A 21,029-nucleotide genomic window follows, 5' to 3' on the forward strand; every position below is an offset into this window, starting at 1 on the left:
TCTAAATAGCACTCCCATTTTCAAGTTTATTTTACATTCAGTGCCTAGAAATGATTAATTTTTTCAAAGAAAAATGTAAAAATTATCTTGAAATGTAACTTACCCTCACCCTGATGACATTAATTTCTACAACTAGCAGCATTCCATAAAGAACTACTAAGAACCCAGTCAGGCAGAATCGAAGCTGGAGGGGTCCAACATCATTATCATAAAACTTTACAAATTTGATGGTTTTGGTAAAAAAAGCTAAAGTCCAGTAGACTAACAAAGCTGTATAAAGATAAACAAAGCAGCAGTCAGTTATTTTAAAAAAATAGCAGCAGTTAAATGGAAAAATATTGTTTGTAAGCCACATTGTTGAAGGAAGGATACCAGATTTTGTGAAGGGGGCATTGGGCTTGGACCTCCCATCATCCAGTATTTTTGTACCTGTGAGCACTTCTGTGTATATAAATAAGAAAGAGGCTGAATAATTGTGAGTGATTCTCTGATTTTTATTATACGAAATTGACACTGAATGTGAGAAAGAGGCGTTTCTTACAGGGAGAATTACGCTTAATCTCCAGTTCTATCCGTGAGACTCTTTTTTGTTGCACAACCTCTGTTGAATAATAGCAGCTGACCCTGCCAGTGCTTCCTGCTAAGCCTAGTCCTGATAAGTCTTCTCATATGATTTGTCTGCAAACCTGGGGCTTTCACAGAGTTGTTGAAAGATCTGTATTGTCTGAACATAGTTCCAGTTTCTAGATACAAGTATTCACATATGGGGTCATGTTGAGAATTAGCTATACTGACGATCCATTCAGATGATGTATGTAACATATATTTAACAAACTGCATTTCTAATAATACTGGAAATTCTGCAGCTTTTTATATGCTATATTGCCAATTCTGAGTTGGAAATTTCTGGAGATTTGGGGTTGGAGACTGGGAAGGAGGAGTTTGGGAAGAGGTCTCAGTAGGGATGTGATACCATAGCCTGCCATCTACTGCTGCCATTTGACCCAGGAGAACTGATCTATCTAGTCTGGAGATCAGTTTTAATTCCACATGAACTCCAGGCCTCACCTGGAGTTTGAGCAAACATGAAAAAATTCCATGTGATACAAAACATTAACTACTGATAAACAATGTTACTGTTGATAATACAATTACTTGAGGATATTTATTAAACTATTTTGTCTGCAAAACTATTATGTCTCAGATTCTCTTGCTGTAACAATGCAAGTCCAAACAGTCAATCCTGTGGTAACTCACAGTTCCCGATCTGCCAAAGTCCTTCTGGAATGACTATAAAAGCTACTCTGCAAACCCCTGAAGGTGAGCTAGAAATATGATGGTTACTCAGAATAGTGAGTACCTTCAGAATACTGTCTTTCCCATCAAAGGAAAGAAAGATTTTTACTAAAGAAATAATCAGAGGTCATTTTGTAAAAAAAGAGGTGCCAGAGCTCATCAGCACAACTCGTTTACATATGCCACACACTCCTGATATCACTGGAAGGTGTTCTAAATTATATCAGCTCAGCATCTACCGCAAAACGTTCTTGAATAATAATCGTCATAGTAAAACTAAAACCTTACTCCCATCATACTTTTAAAATTATTTTCTCCTATGTGGCCACAGTGGCATGACGAAGATTTCCATCTGTCTGCTTTATATGTTTCGGTTATTTCCCCATTTTTTGCAGAGAAAAAATATTAGAAAGTCAGATCTTAGAGTTCAGCAAAATTCTCACAGGGGGTTTGAGCAACAGAGCTCAGAAGCAAGTTTTTTTTTTTGGGGGGGGTGTTTTAAGAAAGAAAGAAAGCACAATAAAATTTAGAGGTTCCAGAGCTCCACTCCTGTGCACTCCTGCCCAAAATGAGGCCAGGAAATAAGATATTTGCAAATTTGATGAAGGGAAGGTTATAATCAAATAATCCAAATGGTGGTAGATGTGAACTTCTGAGGATAGCATACAAACTTTTAAGAAGCTGGTGAAGACGCTGCATGTTGAAGACAGACTGCAAGAAGAATTTTGAACTAGGGTGTGTGCATCAGATATTATCAATCCAATATAATGTCAATTTTTCTATTGTTGGATCAGGTTGGCATTATCTGACACAGCAAAAGGCTTCCATATCTCTCTCTCTCTCTCTCTGCTCTGGAAACAATGGGGAGGAGGATGGCTGGGAATCTTTTTCAGGGGGCTATAAATCAGACCCTTTCCTCAAATTCACTTGAAACTTGGAGGCCATTAGTAGGGAGGGAGCTAAAATTTTGGTGCTGTTTGGTTTTTTAAAGGCCACTCCAGAAAACCTGCTGTTTATCCCCATAGGAAATAATGGACAGACATCTGACCCAACACTGAAAATATTTTTTTTCTCGATATGACTTCCTGATACAATAAAAACACTCCCAAAATTAAATAAAAAATAATTATGCCCTTTCTAAAATTACTTTGGAATTAAAATATTTTTCAAGTGTTCTTGTTCTGAACTATTCTTAAAGGTAAAGGTAGTCCCCTGTGCAAGTACCAGTCATTTTTGACTCTGGGGTGATGTTGCATTCGCAATGTTTTCACAGCAGACTTTTTAAGGGGGGTTTGCCATTGCCTTCCCCAGTCATCTATACCAGCTTCTGCTGGGATCGAACTCAGGTCGTGAGCAGAGGGCTCCAACTGCCGTACTATAGCTTTACCACTCTGCGCCACGGGGCTCTTGTTTTATGGAACTATTCTTACCATAATGCAAACATAGGAATACAATAAATTAGGTGAATAAACCACATGATAAAGTAATCTGGCCACAGTGATACATGCTCTGATCATGTCTAAGTTACATTACTGTAATATTCTCCATGTGGGGCTGCCTTTGAAAAATGTTCATAAGCTTCAGTTGGTGCAGCACAAATGTGGCATGGCTAATGAGAAGGAGCATAGCATTACCCATACTTCTCTTTGCTGATCCCACTGTGACCAAGCTGGTGAAGAGCAGCACAGGCAAGCAGTATCTAGTTTTACCCTGTGCCAGCTGAGGCATAATGTGTCTGGAGAAGAGAAGCACAGAAGTGTCTGCCTTTGCCCTTCTGGCTTGAGAAAGATGTGGCTGAGTGGGAGGAGTGAGGTGCATCGGACTGCCACCTTTGGCTGGGAAATTCCTTGAGACTTGGGGGAAGTGCCTGGGAAGGGCTGAGTTTGGGCAGGGGTCAGATTTTAGTAGGCATGTGTTGCCTCTGAAGCTGGAGTATCAGAAACAACACAATTCAGAATGCACATTTTAACTCTTTATAATGGAATCAAAACTTCTATTAAAATTAGTATAAAGCTAAATTTCATGTTATTGTAATTGCAAAAGTCTCAGTATCACTCTTAATCTCTTCCTATATCTATAATTTAATGTTTGTAACATTATATTTTGAGGTAGACGAAGGTTATCCTAATATAATAGCTAATCTCTGACAAACTTACTACGTTTTCACAGGTTTTATATACCATATATCCAGCTATTTAAATTTTCTACCCTCTCATATAGCCCAAGGCAGCTAAGCTTACATATTGCATGGGAAAATATTATAAACCGCTATGTGTTGTCATGATGAAAAAGGATGGTTGACATAATTGGGAAAATATATAAAATATGTGCACTTAGCAGTTTTCTGCAAGTTCCATGTGTGGGTGTAGGAAATTAATATATAATTATTAACTTTCCTGCTGTGTTGTGGAAAACCAAAGGAAGAACTATTATCTACAGAGTCCCAAGTTTGCAATGGTGTACTGGAGTAGTAGACTCCTATGCATAGCTTTCAGCTAGACCAGGGAGCTAAAACAATATCTAAGGAAACAGCAAGCACTTTCAGAGACCTAGCAGTTTGAGATTAGTATCTCACACCTATAGCCACTCCTAAAAGTGTTTGTGATATTTAAAATCCATTTGTATGCATTTCTGGAACACAGAAAACAATTTTTGGAAAGTAATTTACTATCTTCATAACATCTCCTGGACTGACTTGTCATTTTGTTTATATCAGTGCTCAAGTCTTATATGCCTTGTAGTAGCAGGAACTCCACTGCATATTAGGCCACACCCTCCTGATGTAGCCAATCCTCCAAGAGTTTACAGGGCTCTTAGTACAGGATCTGTGACTGTAAATAAATCGATTGACTGACTGGACCTGCTTATATGTAAACTACCTCCTGAATATCAAAGCTGTACTCCTAAATATCAAGGCTGTCTATAAAGGGAAGCATTGTAAATAAGGAAATACAGAGTAAAAATAACTAATATTACTTATTTAGCATTATCCCATCACCAAAAGTTAGTTACTCAAGGCAATTTTATTCTCACTTAACAAGACAGAGTCACTTTTTAATAGAGTCAATTTATACAAGAAGTATTGATTCCAACATATGCCACCTGATCCAGCCCATTTACTCAGAAGGAAGTCTATGAGCTGAGTAGATCTTATTTCCAAATAATCTAGTATTGCAGCTAGAGTCTTTAATGACTGGACTAGAAAACAAAGGTTTATTTCCTTCCTCTAGAAGAAGTATACGAGCCAAACAACTGTGGAACTATTTATATATTACATAATCTTCCCGTCAACAGATGAGCTTTGTCCCATGACAGTGTCCATGTAAACTCATTGTATAAACACTACAGTGAAATGCAACTGTTGTCAACAGCACCAAGAACATCAGATTAGTGGGGCTAGAGTTTTAGTGCTCATTATAACAGTCAACATTTTATAGCAAAAATGTCAAATATTAAAATAGCTATCATTTGGGTTAAAACTTTGCTGTTTTCAAATTGCTAGATATTCCTGAATGCGCCACTTGTTTCATAATAATGCAACAATATTACTGAATATCTATGGAATTAGATTTGATAATAGGAAATTACTCACAACACATAAAATTGTAGTAAGAAGGTACAATGCAACTACTGACAAAACTCACCTACTGTCAACCTAAGAGGAACACGCAGCTTTAACAACTTTCTATGTTGCGCTACATACCTATTAACAACTTTGGAAAATTTGATGTTTCTATGTTGTGATAGTAAACAATTGATGTGATGGCTGCTAAGAATGCCATACCAGGTGGCATGTACAGGTGTAAGTGACGGGATTCTGAAACTCTAAGAAAAACAGAACAGGTATTAATCACAAATATCCTGAGAGAGAACACCACGATTGCTCTGATGCTCATATTATATTAGTTATATGAAATTAATTTGAATGAGGATACAAATCCATACATACAGGAATGCACACACAGCTCTGTGGGAATTAATCAGAGTTCCCACATACAGGACAGATCACTGGATTAAGACCAAAACCTAAAATCCAGTGACCATCTTTGGGTGTACTTTTATGGCAGTGTTTCTTCTTTTTCTCTCTATTTTTCAAATAGCATTTAGTAAATAAAAAAGAAGTTTATGATGCACAGTCCAAGATAGGGGTAAGAGATGTTTACAGAAGAAAGAGTGCTATGCATATGATCCTGCCCAGATGCATTTTGAGTCAAATTAAAGATATGCACATACATTACTTTAGTTTTCAGTTTGTTTGCAAACACAGACACATCCACCCACACTGATTATCTTTTTTCATCTTTAGTGTTTGCAGAGTTCTTTCTTTGGTACACGTGAGTGTGGGCGGCACCAAGTGTCAACCTGGTTGTAAGGGTTCAACAAACTTTAGAACTCTGTGCAAACAGAATACTTTTAGTGAATCAGAGCTGCATAATGCTTCCTGAACCTTCTGTAATGCATACTGCAGTTGCACCAAGGTCAACACTCTGAAGCACCAGAAGGTGAGAAAGTGGCATTAGTGAGCGATACATAGTGGGGAATATAGGAAGTTGCTGTTCCTAAGTGGGGGGAAATACAGTTCTCATGGTCATTGGCAAAACCATGCAAGTGTTATACAACACAGAAACACAATGGTTAGTTGGGCATACTCTTGTGCTAGATGTGCAGTTGCCTTGCAAATTTCAACAAATGGCTTGGCAAACAGTTGAGCTGCTCATCAAGCAAGCACTGGGATATCCACACCACAACTGATAATTGTGATGCAATCCAAATCTGCAGGAGTTTGGCCATCTCTTTGGAAGTCACACTATTTGAATTCCATAACTGAATTATGGTAGAAAATTCATTTAAATTAAGTCATAATTACCAAAAGCTAGTCAGTATACTGTTATGTAAGATACTACACATTAAGAATTACCATCTTGGACCAGAACAGAGGTTTATCTAGTCCAGCACATTATATCAAACAATGGGTGTCGGAACTCTTTGTGAGTTTCACATGTACCACAAACCTTTCTGACTACATTACTTGTCAGAGTAATTAGTATCGTTTGGTAGAACACGGGTGAATAAAGCACCTCTGTTCTCCATGCTATGAAAAACTCAGGAGGGGATACCACAAATATATTACTTCATCAGCAAAAGATTAAATTACTAAATATTAGGATACTATAGAAGTATCTGCAAACTTCTGAGCACTACTTGGACTTTGCTTTAAAGACTTCAGGATGGTCATGTTTTAGAGGAAGAAGCACTATCACTCCTTTAAGCAGTCATGGGCAAAGAAAGTGAGTTCTGCCTCTGAGCAACTATTTCAGTAGAATTGTACAAGAAATTATTCATCCCCATCTTAGACTATACAGGCATAAATAATTGTTATTGATATACATACTTTCAGAAAAACAAATTGTCAAGGCCTAAAGCCACACAAAGGAATATTGAGATTTGAACAGTGTTTAGGGTAAACTTTTCATAAGATTGTTTTATTTTGCAAATACAGCTAATGAGGATACATTCTAAAGGAAAATAGCATAAGAAGACACAGACAAACTTAAATTCTTCTCTCTCCTCCTCTGCTATTTGTTAAATGAAAAAGTCACTCCTGATCTTAGTTTTCAGAGGGTACCCATGTTGGTTTGCAGAAGAATAGCTAGATTCAAGTACAGCATCACCTTAGAGACCAGCACACACATTTATCTGATTAACAGAATTTTGACTCTTGAATACTTACACCTCAAAGAACAGCTTCATGGACTGTATTTGTGGAGGGGGGGGAGGTCCCTCAAATGAACAAGAAAGAAAACATAATGTGTAATTTGACCCTTACAATACTAATGTTGTAATTTAGTACATTGTGGAGTATTTTGCTGATCTCACAAGGAATAATGAGTGGTAAAAAAATTATTACATGTTATATAGCTCACTGGATTTTATTTTTATTTTTGCAGTTAGTTGGTGAGTGCCAAATCTAGCAGTAACTAATTGCAAGAAATATAATTTGTTTAATTTTAAGATGCTGATCTGTCTCTTAATTTCAGGGAAAACATATAATAAGGGAAACTGGGTTAGCTTTAGATAAAGGTGGAGCGAACACTGGTAAACGGGGCATTAACAATTTCACAAATACAAATGACATTTCATTACCGGCAGACAATAATGAAGACTTCAAACAACTACTGATGAAGATTAAAAGAGAAAATGCCAAAGCAGGATTACAGCTGAACATCAAGAAGACAGAAGTAATAATAACTGAGGAATTTCATAATTTTAAGGTTGACCATGAAGAAATTTAAAGTGTTAACAATTTTCTATTCCTCAGCTCAATCATCATCCAAAAAGGAGACAAACCAAGAAGTCAAACGGAGACTGAAATTTGGAAGGGCAGCCATAAAGGAATCCTTAAGTATGAGGAAGTGTTACTGGAGATCAAGATAATTCATACTATGGTATTATTCCTCACTATGGATATGAAAGTTCAACAGTGAGGAAAGCTGAGGAATAAAGTTGATTCATTTGAAATGCGTTGGAGAAGAGTTTTACAGACACTATGGACAGCCAAAAAGACAAAAAAGGAGAAGAAGAGATTGGATTTATACTCCACCCTTTTACTCAGTCTCAGAGCAGTTTACAATCTCCTTTCCCTTCCCCTCTCCACAACAGACACCCTGTGTGGTAGGTGAAGATGAGAGAGATCTTATGAGGTCTGCTCTTGAGAGAACAGCTCTAAGAAAATTTGTAACTGACTCAAGTTCACACCAGCAGATGCATGTAGAGGAGTGGGGAATCAAACCCGGTTCTTCCAGATTAGAGTCTGAACTCCTAACCATTACACCACTGTGTGTTGTAGATCAAATCAAACCTGAATACTCCTGAGAAGCTAAAATGACTAAACTGAGGCTACCATACTTTGGTCAAATCATGAGAACACTCATTAGGAAAAGAGGAAGATCCAACATGAAATGGACTGACTCAAGAAAAGAAGCCACAGCCTTCACTTTGCAAGACCTGAGCAATACTGCTAATGATAGGCTGTTCTGGGGGGTCATTAATTCATAGGGTTGCCATAAATCAGAAATGACTTTACAACACACACTCATTTTTGTTATGTAATGGGGTGCTAACATTTCTTAACCCTAGTCCTGGAACTGAATTGCCTTAAACTTTTAAAAAGTAAAAATTCAGCTTGCTTAATCACTAAGCAAAAAATTTCTCAACAGATTGATAGTCCACTCCTTATCAACAATGTCGTAATATCAATGAAAATGTAATATTACCAAGTGACATCAGTACTTCAGTCTCCATCCTAAAGTATTTATCAGCCAATATCCTAATTTTGTAGAGGGGATTTTCTATAGCTCCCGGCCATTTGGGATTTCCTTACAGCTGCACTACTTTACTAGATACAGTGTCACATTAAATCTCATTGTGCCTCTTTTATGGGCATCATATGGGTCTCCAGAGCAACAGAAACTACAGCAATAGAAAGATGGCTCAAAGTTTTGCAACAGAATTGGGGCTATCTGGCAAACAGGATGGAACCAATTAGCTAACTAAAAATTTAGACAGTATGTTTATGTGTCTGTGTGCATGCACATTCTTGGCAAGGTCTTTGGAACATCTGACACAAAGTTCTGAACATAGATAACATTTCTAAACAAGCAGAACTGACACAATGAAAATTTGCAAAGTAAGACATACAATTCCATTAACCTATTAGACAAAAATTATGTATTTATGTACTTACCCATCTGATACTATGCCCTCAGCTATTTCGCATACCAATACAAATAAAAGGATGAAAGTCAAAATCCACCGTAAATTATGACCAGGAAAATGAAGCCAAGTGCTGTGATGGATATGCACTTTGGAGCTCTGGCTTCCCCATCCTAAACATAACAAAATAAATCAAACCTGTATTATTATAAGGGTTCTATGCACATATTTTAAACTACGCATCCTAGTCTACTGTCAACTAGAAATAGAAACATTGTTCTTTTAAATGTGAAATATTAATAAAGAGAAAAAGTGGTCACATATATTGTGAAAGAGATGCAGCTTATAAAATGACAGGGAATTCCTGGGGAGTGTAAAGGAAAGACTTATTAATATTTTTTAATGGTAGGTGCAGAACGAATGACTGCATATTTCCCTAACAATTAATACACATTAATTTTCTTTTTTAAGATAGTTTCAGAACGTGGCTGAGTTGTTCTGCAATAGAACAGTTAGATTCAAGTCCAGTAGCACCTTAACAACCAACAAGGTTTTTGGAGCATAAGATTCTAAGAGTCAAAGCTATTCCCTTTGAACAAACTGAAAAAGTTACCCCTATCACTAATTATTTACCAAATATACCCATCAGGACAATTTAACACTTTAACACCAACATTTCACACAGCAATAAATGTGCTATTTGAGCAGGATTGTCTCATATTTTGAAAAACATGCAACCAAACAATGAAAAACCAATATCAGAGACATGAGTACAACCACGGAGATACAAATGCTATCGCATAATTAACTGATCATGCAAAAGTACTGCATCTGTGAACAATTTCCTTTGTTCTTAAGAAAGTTAAAAGAAAGTTTAAAAACCACATCAGCACTCAATGGTACTTAATTTGTTATTCACAGGTACATTTAATCTACACTGATGTTCCTGTGTCTGTCGGTCTTGAAATAAAAGTCTATGACAATAATGAATATTTAATCTAGAAAAGCCATATGTGTATTAAAGATTTTGTGAGTAAAATTATTTAAGGGTTCCAGTGGCTTCATTCAAGCAGAGTAAATGGTTGCCCTACTTAGCTGGATCAATGTAAAGTTAGGCATGGGAACAATAAACTATTGCTAAACTCTTAGGAACAGTACATATTTGGTTTCAAATTATTTGATTTGATTTTGTTTTGTTCACTGAAAAGAGACACCTGAGTAACTGTCCGAATGTACATGATAAGCTACTTCTAGAATTAGATGTACTTGAATTCAAAACATCCATGACTGGCTTGACTCGGAGATCCAATTCATTTATCTGGAATGTATACTTCCAAACAAGTGCATTAAGGGTGGGGGCAGGGCAGAAGGCTGGTGTAGAGTTCAACTCCCCCGCGCAAAAAAGCCCTCTTTCTCTATTCTTAGCTTGTAAATGTTACAAGGGAAAGCTTGCAGGCTGCTGGAGGAACCGGGTCATCTTCGTTCAGCAGAAGTGGCTGCTGCAGCAGCTCTTTGCTACTGATCGGATGGATGCTTATTGCTTAGGAAGCTCAAGCGCTGGGGAATGCCTAGAGCGAAGGCTGCCCTGTTCATATAGGAAGAAAGTCCTTGAAACAGAAACGAGGAATTGCTAGGAAGCGTGCGTCTGCGTGTGTGCCCGCGGCCCCGCGCGAACGAGCTCTCGGCCCGAGGGATACAGTCGCCTTCCCCGACCGTCACTCACCTATGAACAGGATAGGGAAGGTAATAAACAGAAGGAAAACGTGAGGCACCAAGTTGAGCGCGTCCACGAAGCAGCCGTTGTTGAGGACCCCACTGTTCACCTTGTAGGCAGCCGAATTGTTCTCGTTGCCACAAAAAGCCAAGGACATGGTAAAGGCGCTGCTGGGCGCTGTAGTGTCGAATGGAATCCGGACATACACAGCCACGCGGACAGTTTAAGGGGATGGCTTCGAGGCAAGAGCTCGCTCGCTTTTGGTGGCTCTCGCTCGCCTCTCTGCTTGCGCTTGTCGGTGGAGGCCCCTGCCCCCTTGCGCAGTGGTGGCAGCTGCAAAGCGCGCGCGCCCCAGATGCTCCCCTCAGAAGTGTGCGCGCCCGCTAGATAGAGCGAAAGGCTTCCTTGAGCGCCACGGGAAGGGTGGCGGGGAGGAGGGAAGGTGAGTGCTACGGGAGAGATGCGCTGAACCTGCTATGGGACCCGCTGGCAGAAGCCTCCTCGCTCTGGTTGACGAGCAGGACGCCTTTGCTCTTCAAGCGGCAGTTGAGGAAAAAGAAGCTGCAGTCCCTATTTAAAGGAGCCACCCTCAATCATTTGCAAAAACAGCAGCCTTGCTCGCTCGCTCTTGCTCCCCTATGGGCTTATTTTATGCTTATGGGAAACTGGGTTTCCGTTCTGTTTGCAGATCTTTTTTATTCAGCCTTGCCTTGGTTGTCTGTTGAAGTATTCCTATTTTCATCATAGTGACTTGAGCTCAGCTACATCCTAGCTTGCCTTGAGCCAGGTATTACCTGACCTAGGCAGGAGTACTGGAGTGCAGTATGGGACAGCAAGTTGCTCTTTTATGGAGAACAGGTGCCCAGGAAGGCAAGTGCTATAATGTGAAGGAGGTGACCTTTGACAGGCACATTCAGACCAGGGAGCTCTGTCCACCCTTGCAACTGGTTACCTCAAAAGATTCCATTTATAGGAGAACAAGAACTGGAGGAAGGCTATAGAAGGTGTCCAGTGGCACAGAGCCCCATGGCACAGAGTGGTAAAGCTGCAGTACTGCAGTCCTAAACTCTGCTCACGACCTGAGTTCAATCCTGGCGGAAACTGGGTTCAGGTAGCCGGTTGACTCAGCTTTCCAACCTTCCAAGGTCGGTAAAATGAGTGCCCAGCTTGCTGAAATGTAGATGACTGGGGAAGTGTAGATGACTGGGGAAGGCAATGGCAAACCACCCTGTAAAAAGTCTGCCATGAAAACGTGAAAGCAACGTCACCCCAGAGTCAGAAATGACTGGTGCTTGCACAGGGGACTACCTTTACCTTTAAGACCCAGAAAGTTTCATTCAGATACAATGAAATGGAATTAGGAAAAGCAGTCTTACATATAGAGGGTGGGTAGTAAATTAGCATGCAAAATGGTGAAGATGTTTTAAACAGAGAAAAAGAATAACAAACTTGATTTATGGTTATCATCTCTTTGGGTTCAACTTGGGGGGGGTGATAACATAGGTAACAAATATGTCAGAATTGGAGACTGATGTATCCTTAATGCTACTCCACTCCATGTGACATGTATTAAAGTACTCCATATCTCAGGTGTGTCAAACATGCAGCCTGGGGACTGAAACATGCCCCGGAGGGCTTCTGTCAGGCCCACAAGTAACTGACTGTTGTCTGTTTCCTTTTTCCTTTCTCTTGCCTCCTTCTGCATCACTGTTTGCTTTGCCAAGCTTGCTCAATCACCCAGGAGCTACAGAGAAAGCCGCTATTATCTACATTTGCTGAGGCTCCTCCCTTGGGGAGGAAGAGGAGGAGGCAGAGCTTGCTTTGCCAGGCTCTCTCAATCGCACAGCAGAGCTACTGAGCCAAGTCTCTCTTCCTTCTGTTGGCTGAGGCTCCTCCCACTCCAGGTCCCCTGGGGAAGGAAGGAAAGAGTCAGAGCTTCTTTTACCCAGTTCCCTGGATCCCATGGGAGAAATACAAAGAAAGCACATTTAACACCGAGTGCTAATGTTTTAAACATGTTTTATTTTAAGGGTTTTTTTTTAAAAAATCTTAAATTGTGTTTGTTTGTATCCTTTTATAAAGTTTATATCTCTGCTACCTAATCTTAAATAGGTACACACATGGCTCGACCCAACATGGCGTGGCCTGACAAGGTCTCATTTATGTCAGATCTGGCCCTTATAACAAATGAGTTTGACACCCCTGCCATATTTATGGCATGGCTGCAACATTTTTTTAGTGGAGCACATTTATGCCCTAGTCTTAAGGGTGGTCTTACGCTCCTCCCTTTAGATGATAATGTATATTTCAATTAAACACAGAATGAACATTAAGCAAATTCCTCTCATTTTGTAACCACAGATAAAAACAAACTTATTCTATGCACATTTACGCCAGTATAAGACCTCTGCGCTCAAAATAACTTCTAGCCACAGCCTGGTATTTGTGGGTTTCCTGCATTGTGCAGGGGGTTGGACTAGATGACCCTGGAGGTCACTTCCAACTCTGTGATTCTATGTCTTTGGGGGTGGGGGGTCCACTGCCAGGGCCACATTATGACTTCCATGGCCCCTAGGCACTTTTGCCTTGGTGGGCCCTTCCTACCATTAATATTGAAAGCTATTTTGATATAATGTTAAATACTTCAACATTTTATGTTATTGTTTTTTATGTTTTAGGCAACATTATTTTTGTGGGTCCTAAACATTTCATTTTTTTCTGAGGTGAGAAAAAAATTAAAACTTTCTCTTTGACCCTAAAAGCTCATTTTTTCCTTTTGATTTTAAAATAAATTATATCATTTTTGTGGACTGTAACCCCTAGGCACTGTGCCTAATGTGTAAGTCAGCCATGTCCACTGCTGAGCTCACAAGACAGAGCCCAGAGCCATGCTGTAGCTGTATGTCTATGTTTCTCCAAAAGGCATGCGGTGAAAATAATGGCATACAAAAGGTGTAAATGTTAGCCTTCGTGGCTTAGTGGTATATCCACATATCCAAAAGAATTTATTGTATGAGTACTTCAACACTGGATATTTGTACATTATACAAATATTTGTACAGTATACTCTCATGAAATACACAGTTAGATGGAAGGTTCTCAGAATATTAGAACCTAAAATCCAGGTTCCGGTTTTCAAAGGTGCATAAATAAATTCACAGAAGAAATTCAAGTGATATTGGAGGACATGATTTCTGAAATGTGTGTTCGTGTGTGTAAAGTGCTTTCAAGTCATAGCTATGAGAAGAAGAGGCAAGTGAGAAGCAGAGGTGGTTTTGCAGTCTTTCTTGAAGGTCTCCCATCTAAATTCTAACTAGGGCTGACCCTGCTTAGCTTCAGAGATCAATGAGATTGGACTATACCACCTCCCCTCCCTTTAAATGCTGTAGGTATTATTAAAAACTGTGTTCTCCATCCCCATGTGTTTTTAATAAATAAATTACAATGCAGAGAAATTTATATTAAAATTATAATTTTAAAAATTAGATTCCAGAATTAGAAGTTGGTGCTCAGGGATGGAGTGGCTTAAAATACATGTAAGTCCTTCATCTGCTTTAGGTGGATATGTAAATCAATACATTGGCTGCTATAAGTATGTGCATATGAGAACTTTTGTTAGTGATATCCAGGATGTACATATTTGATAAAAATACAAGTGATTTCTATGCATATTATTGTTAAGATACAAAATTCAACTTATACACCTTCTCTTCCTCAATGACTTTTCTTTTCTACATAGTTTTTATTGTTATTGAGGTGTGGTGAATGAAAAGGCCAGTGGTGACAAGGCGTCAGAGCATACAGTTTCAGTTATAGATAAATCATAATTTGACTTGAAATCTAATATAGATGAATAAGATGAAAATTAAAATCATTTGGTGCTTTGATGCCTGCTTATGGGCAAAACAAAGTCTGAGTCCAGTGGCACCTTTAAGACCAACAGAGTTTTATTCAGAATATAAACTTTGTATGTATGTACACTTCTTCAGTTACAATTAAATGGAAGTTACCAGTCCATACGTATAGGTAGAGGATGAGCAGTAAATTAGCATACAACATAATGAAGATGTTTAACAAACAGGAAATAACAAGCTTAGGTTATATGGTTACCATTTGCTTGGGTTTAATTTTGGAGGAGAACATTGTGAAGGAAATAAATATGTCAAAATTGGAGCTTGATGGGCAGATGTTTCCTTAATTGTGGAATGCTGACAGTAATAAACTGAGACCTGCCATTATGCTACATCCATCTCCTCTCAAGCATGAAGATGACCTTATAGCATCTTCTTCTTTGAAGAAGGGGCAATTGGCTGTGTAGAGTTACTCCCCTGTCCCCACACCAGAGAAATCCAGTAGAGGCTGAATAAAGTTAGAGCCAAGTAGCACCTTTAAGACCGACAAAGGTTTATTTAAAGTATAAGCTTTCATGTGTACACACACTTCTTCAGATACAATAAAGAAAACCATTCAAACTTATAGAGAAAGTTGAAAAGCAAATTAGCATATAACATGATGTAGACATTTTGAGACAATGCAGAAACAACAAGCCAAGTGTACAAGGTCAACAGCTATATGGATCCAATTAAGAGGAAACAACAGTTGAAGCAATAAATATGTTAAAATAGGAGATAAGTCTATAACAGAATATTTTATAATTATGGGAAAGTTAACTTTATGATGCCCCATCTACCTCCCTTCCAGCATGAAAGTAATGTGTAGAGCAGGGTTTTCCAACCCTCCCCCCTCCAATGGCCCAGTTATTTTTACACTTCTCCTTCGAGGCCCACTAAAATTTGGGGGTGGAGCCGGGAGACAGGAAATGATGTACAAACATGCTTAAAACTCTTGCAATGTTTTGTTTAAGAAAGGTAGGAGAATAGTGGGATTTTGCAATGCAATTTTAAAAATAAAACATCAAGAAAAAGCACAAGGATCACTCAGCAGAAAACAAAAAATATAAAATGCTCTCAGCCTGGGAAAACATGAAATGGCAGGACATTACAAGCTTCTCCCCCCCTCCCTGCCACCAGTCTACTCTGATTAGCAATGGCAAGGAAGGAAGGAGGAAAGGAAGGAGGGAGGGAGGGAAGGAGGGAGACAGGGGAAAAGACTGACACAGAGATAGAGAAGGAAGGAAGGAAGGAAGGAAGGAAGGAAGGAAGGAAGGAAGGAAGGAAGGAAGGAAGGAAGGAAGGAAGGAAGGAAGGAAGGAAGACAGGAAAAGACTGACTGACAGAAAGAGAGAAAAAGAAGGAAGGAAGATGGGAAAAGACTGGCAGAAAGAGAAAGAAAGAAAGAAAAAGAAAGAAAGAAAGAAAGAAAGAAAGAAAGAAAGAAAGAAAGAAAAAGAAAGGGGTGGGTGGGAAATAAAGCAAATAGGGAAAAAGAAAGACTGGCTGACAGAAAGAATGAATGAAAGGGAGGGAGGGGGAGAGTTGGAAACAAATAGAGAAAAAAGAAAGAAAAGAAATAGGAAGGAAGAAAATGAGAAGGAAAGAGTGAAAAGAAAGGAAGCAAAAAAAGAAAGGAAAGGAAATAAAAAACAGAAAGGGGATGGGAGCAACTCACCCTTAAAACTGCGGACTTTCTGCGCCGCACAGCTTGGCCCACTGAGCTCCTCCCTGCAGTGGGGAGCCTGGAGGCCGCCGCATAGGTGCGACAGGCCCCGCTGAGCTACTCCTGGGAGCCCGGAGGCCACCATGCAGATTCATCAGGCCCCTGCTGAGCTTCGCCTGACTTCAGAGAGCCCAGAGGCCACCACACAGACATGGCAGGTCTCCGCTGAGCTCTGCCCGGCTTCTGGGAGTCCAGAGGATGCCATGCAGATGCGGCAGGCCCCGCTGAGCTCCGCCCAGCTTTGGGAAGCCCGGCAGACATGGCAGGTCTTGCTGAGCCTCCGCTTGGCTTTAGGGAGCCCGGCGGATGCGGCAGGCCTCTCTGAGCTCCACCCGGCAGCGGGACATTGACGGGAGAGTCCCACAACCTGGCATAGAGGCTTCCATGGCCCTGTGCTGGGTCACAACCCTGTAGATGGGAAACGCTGATGCAGAGGATATAAGTCATTGAGGATGCATTTAACTGTTTTTAGTTGAGAGTTCTATGTGACCACTAGTGGTGTTCCGTTATTGTCTCTTTGGGGCCTTTCTTGCAACAGGTTTTCTCTGGGTTCCATTTTGGCTTTGTTAATTTGTTTCTTGACTTCATCAATGGAATACTTTAATTCCAAAAAGGTTTGTTGTAGATCCCTCAGGTGAGAATCTCTGTCTGTAGGATTGGAGCAGATGCAGCTGTAGCATAGAACCTGGCTGTATACAGTGGATTGTTTGGTATGTTTAGGATGGTAGCTGGAGGCATGTAGGCATGTTTGTTGTTACTTAAGACATTTCTGCTCTGCCATTTCTTGAACTTAAGGAAAGTTATGACTTTAAAGAAATAAGAACAATATCTGTAAATATGTTTAAAACATTAAGAAAATGTGACAACAAAATGACCCAGAATATGTTTATATTCCTTTATTCAATTTCTTTTTTTTTATGGGCAAAATTATAATTTTTTAAAATGGGCCAAATTGTAATGTTTTGGAAAGTTTACATATTTTGTGTTTAAATAATGGAGTGGACCCTGATCTCACACAAAGCAGAAAATATGGGCCAAATTATAATGTTTTCCTATCTTTTATTTTCACTGAAAAAGTAAAAGATAGAAAAACAATTCAGATAAGGTAGACCTGTGGTAATCTGAAAATGCATGCAATGCTATATAATATATAGTACATAATATACATTAGGATACTATATTCAGGGCTATGTGTGTACTGAAATTTGATGGAAGTAAAATGAGGACATAAATGCAGAATGGGCACAATATTCAGTTTTTTGAAATCTCAGCCTCTCTAGTGATTGCCAAACCCATAAATTATGTAAAATAGAAAAATCAAAATAATGAAATTATGCAAATAGTGTAATATATAGATGCAACAATTCAGCTTTCCATAGTCAAGAAGCTGAACAGCCTACATTCATAATTCTAACTTTTTATATATACACACAGTTCAGAGTGCTATTTAGGGGAAAGACCTCCTCTCTTCCTAACATTTGTTTTTGCATTGGGTTAAGAAATAATAACTTCTTATGGCTGGTGTTCTTACCAGCTACAGAAAAGAATATAAGGCACCTATTCTATATATAAAATCAACATACAATATCAGCTGAATAACAATTTATTCCTTTAATTATAGATGAGAGCTTCTCAGACTTTATGGATTTCTTCCCATTTTAGGACCTTTTTTAGGATTAGGAAATATGAGGATCTGGTCATGCTCTATTAAAATCAAAGAGCATTACGGCTGACTTCAGAGGGTTCAGATCAAATGTTGTGAGTGTTAGCATATTCATCTGCTCACATTACTTTATATCTTGTAAAAATTCGGCACAGAGGTCAGTTCCTTATAAATAAATTGATCTATGCCCTTCACATTCAAAGCTTTCACCTTGTGTCTATTACAGTGAGTAAACTAGGGTGTTTTTTTCTCATAGGTGGTTCCCAACATTCTCTTGAAAAGAAACCTGAATTGTTGCTGAATTGATATTGGCAAATAGCTGGCACTGTACTTTAAGTCAGGGTAAGCCTGTTTCAAGTTTTTGAAATGCTAAGTGCTAGGTAGTTGTATGTTTTCCTCGTCAAGAAATAGAGCTGGGAGGCTGTGTGCCCCTGACAGTAATAAAATGCCACTGTAGATTTGACACTGCAAGGACAGAAGGTCCTTTTGTAAATTCTAAACTCATGTCACTAAACGTTTTTAAGGGCAGGCTGAGCTTCCAGGAACATTCCACAGAGAGCAAATGAAACATAGAAGGGCTCTGTTTCCGGAATACTTTTATGTGAATCTGTGGTATCAAGTAATCAGTGCTGTGAAGAGAGCTGGACTGTATAGTTAATAAGAGACTAAATATGTTCTGTTCTCAAAGAATGGCAGCCCTTATCAAACAGTTTTAACAAACAGCTAGATGGCTGATCATTGTATTTGATACTAAATATAATTTATTAATTGTGTGGGCAACTTGTGAAAAATATATCTCATTAATATCTTTTCAAAGAGAGGGACCTCAGTACAAAGCCATAGGTGGCTTTAATTATTTCTAAGATATTATCATGATACTGGTTTAAAATTTGCTTATTTCTCTCATTTAGTCTTTCCATTTGATATATTTTAGTTATGTTGTAAGGCTGTAAAACTAGCTGAAAAGCAAAGTACAATTATATTTAGGGCTCTTTAGTTTGGAGAAACGTTGACTACTGGGTGACATGATAGAGGTTTACAAGATTATGCATGGAACAGAGAAGGTAGAGAAAGAAGTACTTTTCTCTTTCTCACAATACGAGAACTTGTGGGCATTCAACAAAATTGCTGACAAGTTGGGTTAGAACTGATAAAAGGAAGTACTTCTTCACCCAAAGGGTGATTAATATGTGGAATTCACTGCCACAGGAGGTGGTGGCGGTTACAAGCATAGACAGCTTCAAGAGGGGAATGGATAAGCATATGGAGCAGAGGTCCATCAGTGGCTATTAGCCACAGCTTATTGTTAGAACTCTCGGTCTGGGGGCAGTCATGCTCTGTATTCTTATGCTTGGGGGGCACAGTGGGAGGGCTTCTAGCTCCATGGTGGACCTCTTGATGGCACTTGGGTTTTTTGGCCACTGTGTGACACAGAGTGTTGGACTGGATGGGCCATTGGCCTGAGCCAACATGGCTTCTCTTGTGTTCTTATGTTCTAAATGAATACATAAATGTCAACAAAAATGTACCTAGTTCACATTTGTTGGGGTGATGTCTGCAGTTGTTTAAAATAGTTTTTAAATTGGTCATAACAAAACAGATCAAGATATCAGCTTTCAGCAGTGATATAATTCAGCAGTCACAGCACAGGAATATAGCAGACAACCTCAAATCATGTACAGTACAACCATAATTCTTCAGATTTCAAACAAAATTCAGCAGCTAATGTCCAAATGGTTGGTTGCAACAGAGCCAATTGAAACTTAATCCAATGAAGATGGAGGTCCTATACCTGAGTTGGGGAGGGGGGTGCTGAGGTGGGATTTGGGTTGCCCACCCTGGATGGAGCATTACAGCAGCCCCAAAAGTGAGGAGCCTGGATTCTAGATGCCTCACTTTCCATGGAGGCCCAGGTCACCGCAGTTGTTAGGTCTGTCTTTTTCTATCTTCAGCAGATTAGGCAATTGGCCCCATACCTCTTCTCCTAGGATTTGGCTACAGTGACTCATGCAATGATCACTTCTAGGCTTGATTACTGTAACTCTCTCTATGCAGGCTTGCCCTTGAGGCTGATCTGGAAACTGCAGGTAGTACAGAGTTCATCAGTACACCTGCTGACAGCACCACCTGTGCAGGCATGCATGTGGCCAGTATCGTGCCACTTACACTGGCTGCCAATCAAGTGCTGGATCCATTTCAAGGTTTTGGTATTAAACTTTAAAGCCTTAAGTGGCCTGGGACTGACATATCTGAAGGACCACCTCTTCCCATATATGCCCTGAAGAGCTTTGCTCTCACTGGATCAACACCTTCTTGTTACCCCCAGCCCAAAGGACCTTAGAGAACAGGGCCCTACAGGACTTGTAACATGGAGCTGTTCCACCAGGCCTTTGTGGCAAGCAGCGGTTATCCATTCTAGTTGGTGTTCCTGCTCTAATTCCCAACCTATTAAAGCACTTAATTCCATCTTTGTGGCTCAGATAGGTCACCGTAATGCTGCTACCTATGATTTATTGTTTTAATGATTTTAAATTGACATAATTTTAAACCAATGTAACTTATTGTAATGAATTTTTATTTGCTGTTGTGATCTGCCCTGAGCGCACTTGGGGACAGTGGGATAGAAATCCAATACATGCATGCATACATACATACATATATAACTTTTGGTTGCAAACAGGGCTTTTTTTTAGCAGGAACGCACAGGAACACAGTTTCGGCTGGTTTGGTATTAGCAGGTGTGGCCTAATATGCAAATGAGTTCCTGCTGGGCTGTTATACAAAAAAAAAGCCCTGGTTGCAAATGACCCAAAGAAATGTTGCATTTATTTTGCAGCAGACATGACAAAAGTTGCTACCATTCAATAAGTGGCAAAGACATGGCATACATTTTCAAAAATGACACTGCAAAATATATAATGGGTGATGTATTTAACTAAGCACTCTGCACAAATACTAGGGACCTAGGACCTGCATTGGGACAGCACCCATCCTGCATTGCAGAGGACGTTTATTGGATTATCAGTA

The 21,029-nt window shown here is 39.5% G+C and overlaps 1 protein-coding gene across 1 annotated transcript in view; it reads right to left on the minus strand.

Annotated features, from left to right (window-relative positions):
* Positions 1 to 10,979, minus strand: part of ABCC8 (ATP binding cassette subfamily C member 8) — a 117,793-nt gene extending 106,814 nt beyond the window's left edge. The window contains exons 1-4 of the mRNA XM_060261104.1: positions 10,733 to 10,979; positions 9,041 to 9,182; positions 5,000 to 5,121; positions 104 to 270 (exon numbers count right to left, since the gene is read on the minus strand). Of these exons, the coding sequence (XP_060117087.1) occupies positions 104 to 270; positions 5,000 to 5,121; positions 9,041 to 9,182; positions 10,733 to 10,880 (579 nt within the window). The 5' untranslated portion in view covers positions 10,881 to 10,979. The remainder of the gene's footprint in view (positions 1 to 103; positions 271 to 4,999; positions 5,122 to 9,040; positions 9,183 to 10,732) is intronic.
* Positions 10,980 to 21,029: the final 10,050 nt, after the last annotated feature.

Source organism: Heteronotia binoei, chromosome 21, assembly GCF_032191835.1.
Source record: "Heteronotia binoei isolate CCM8104 ecotype False Entrance Well chromosome 21, APGP_CSIRO_Hbin_v1, whole genome shotgun sequence".
NCBI lineage: Eukaryota > Metazoa > Chordata > Lepidosauria > Squamata > Gekkonidae > Heteronotia > Heteronotia binoei.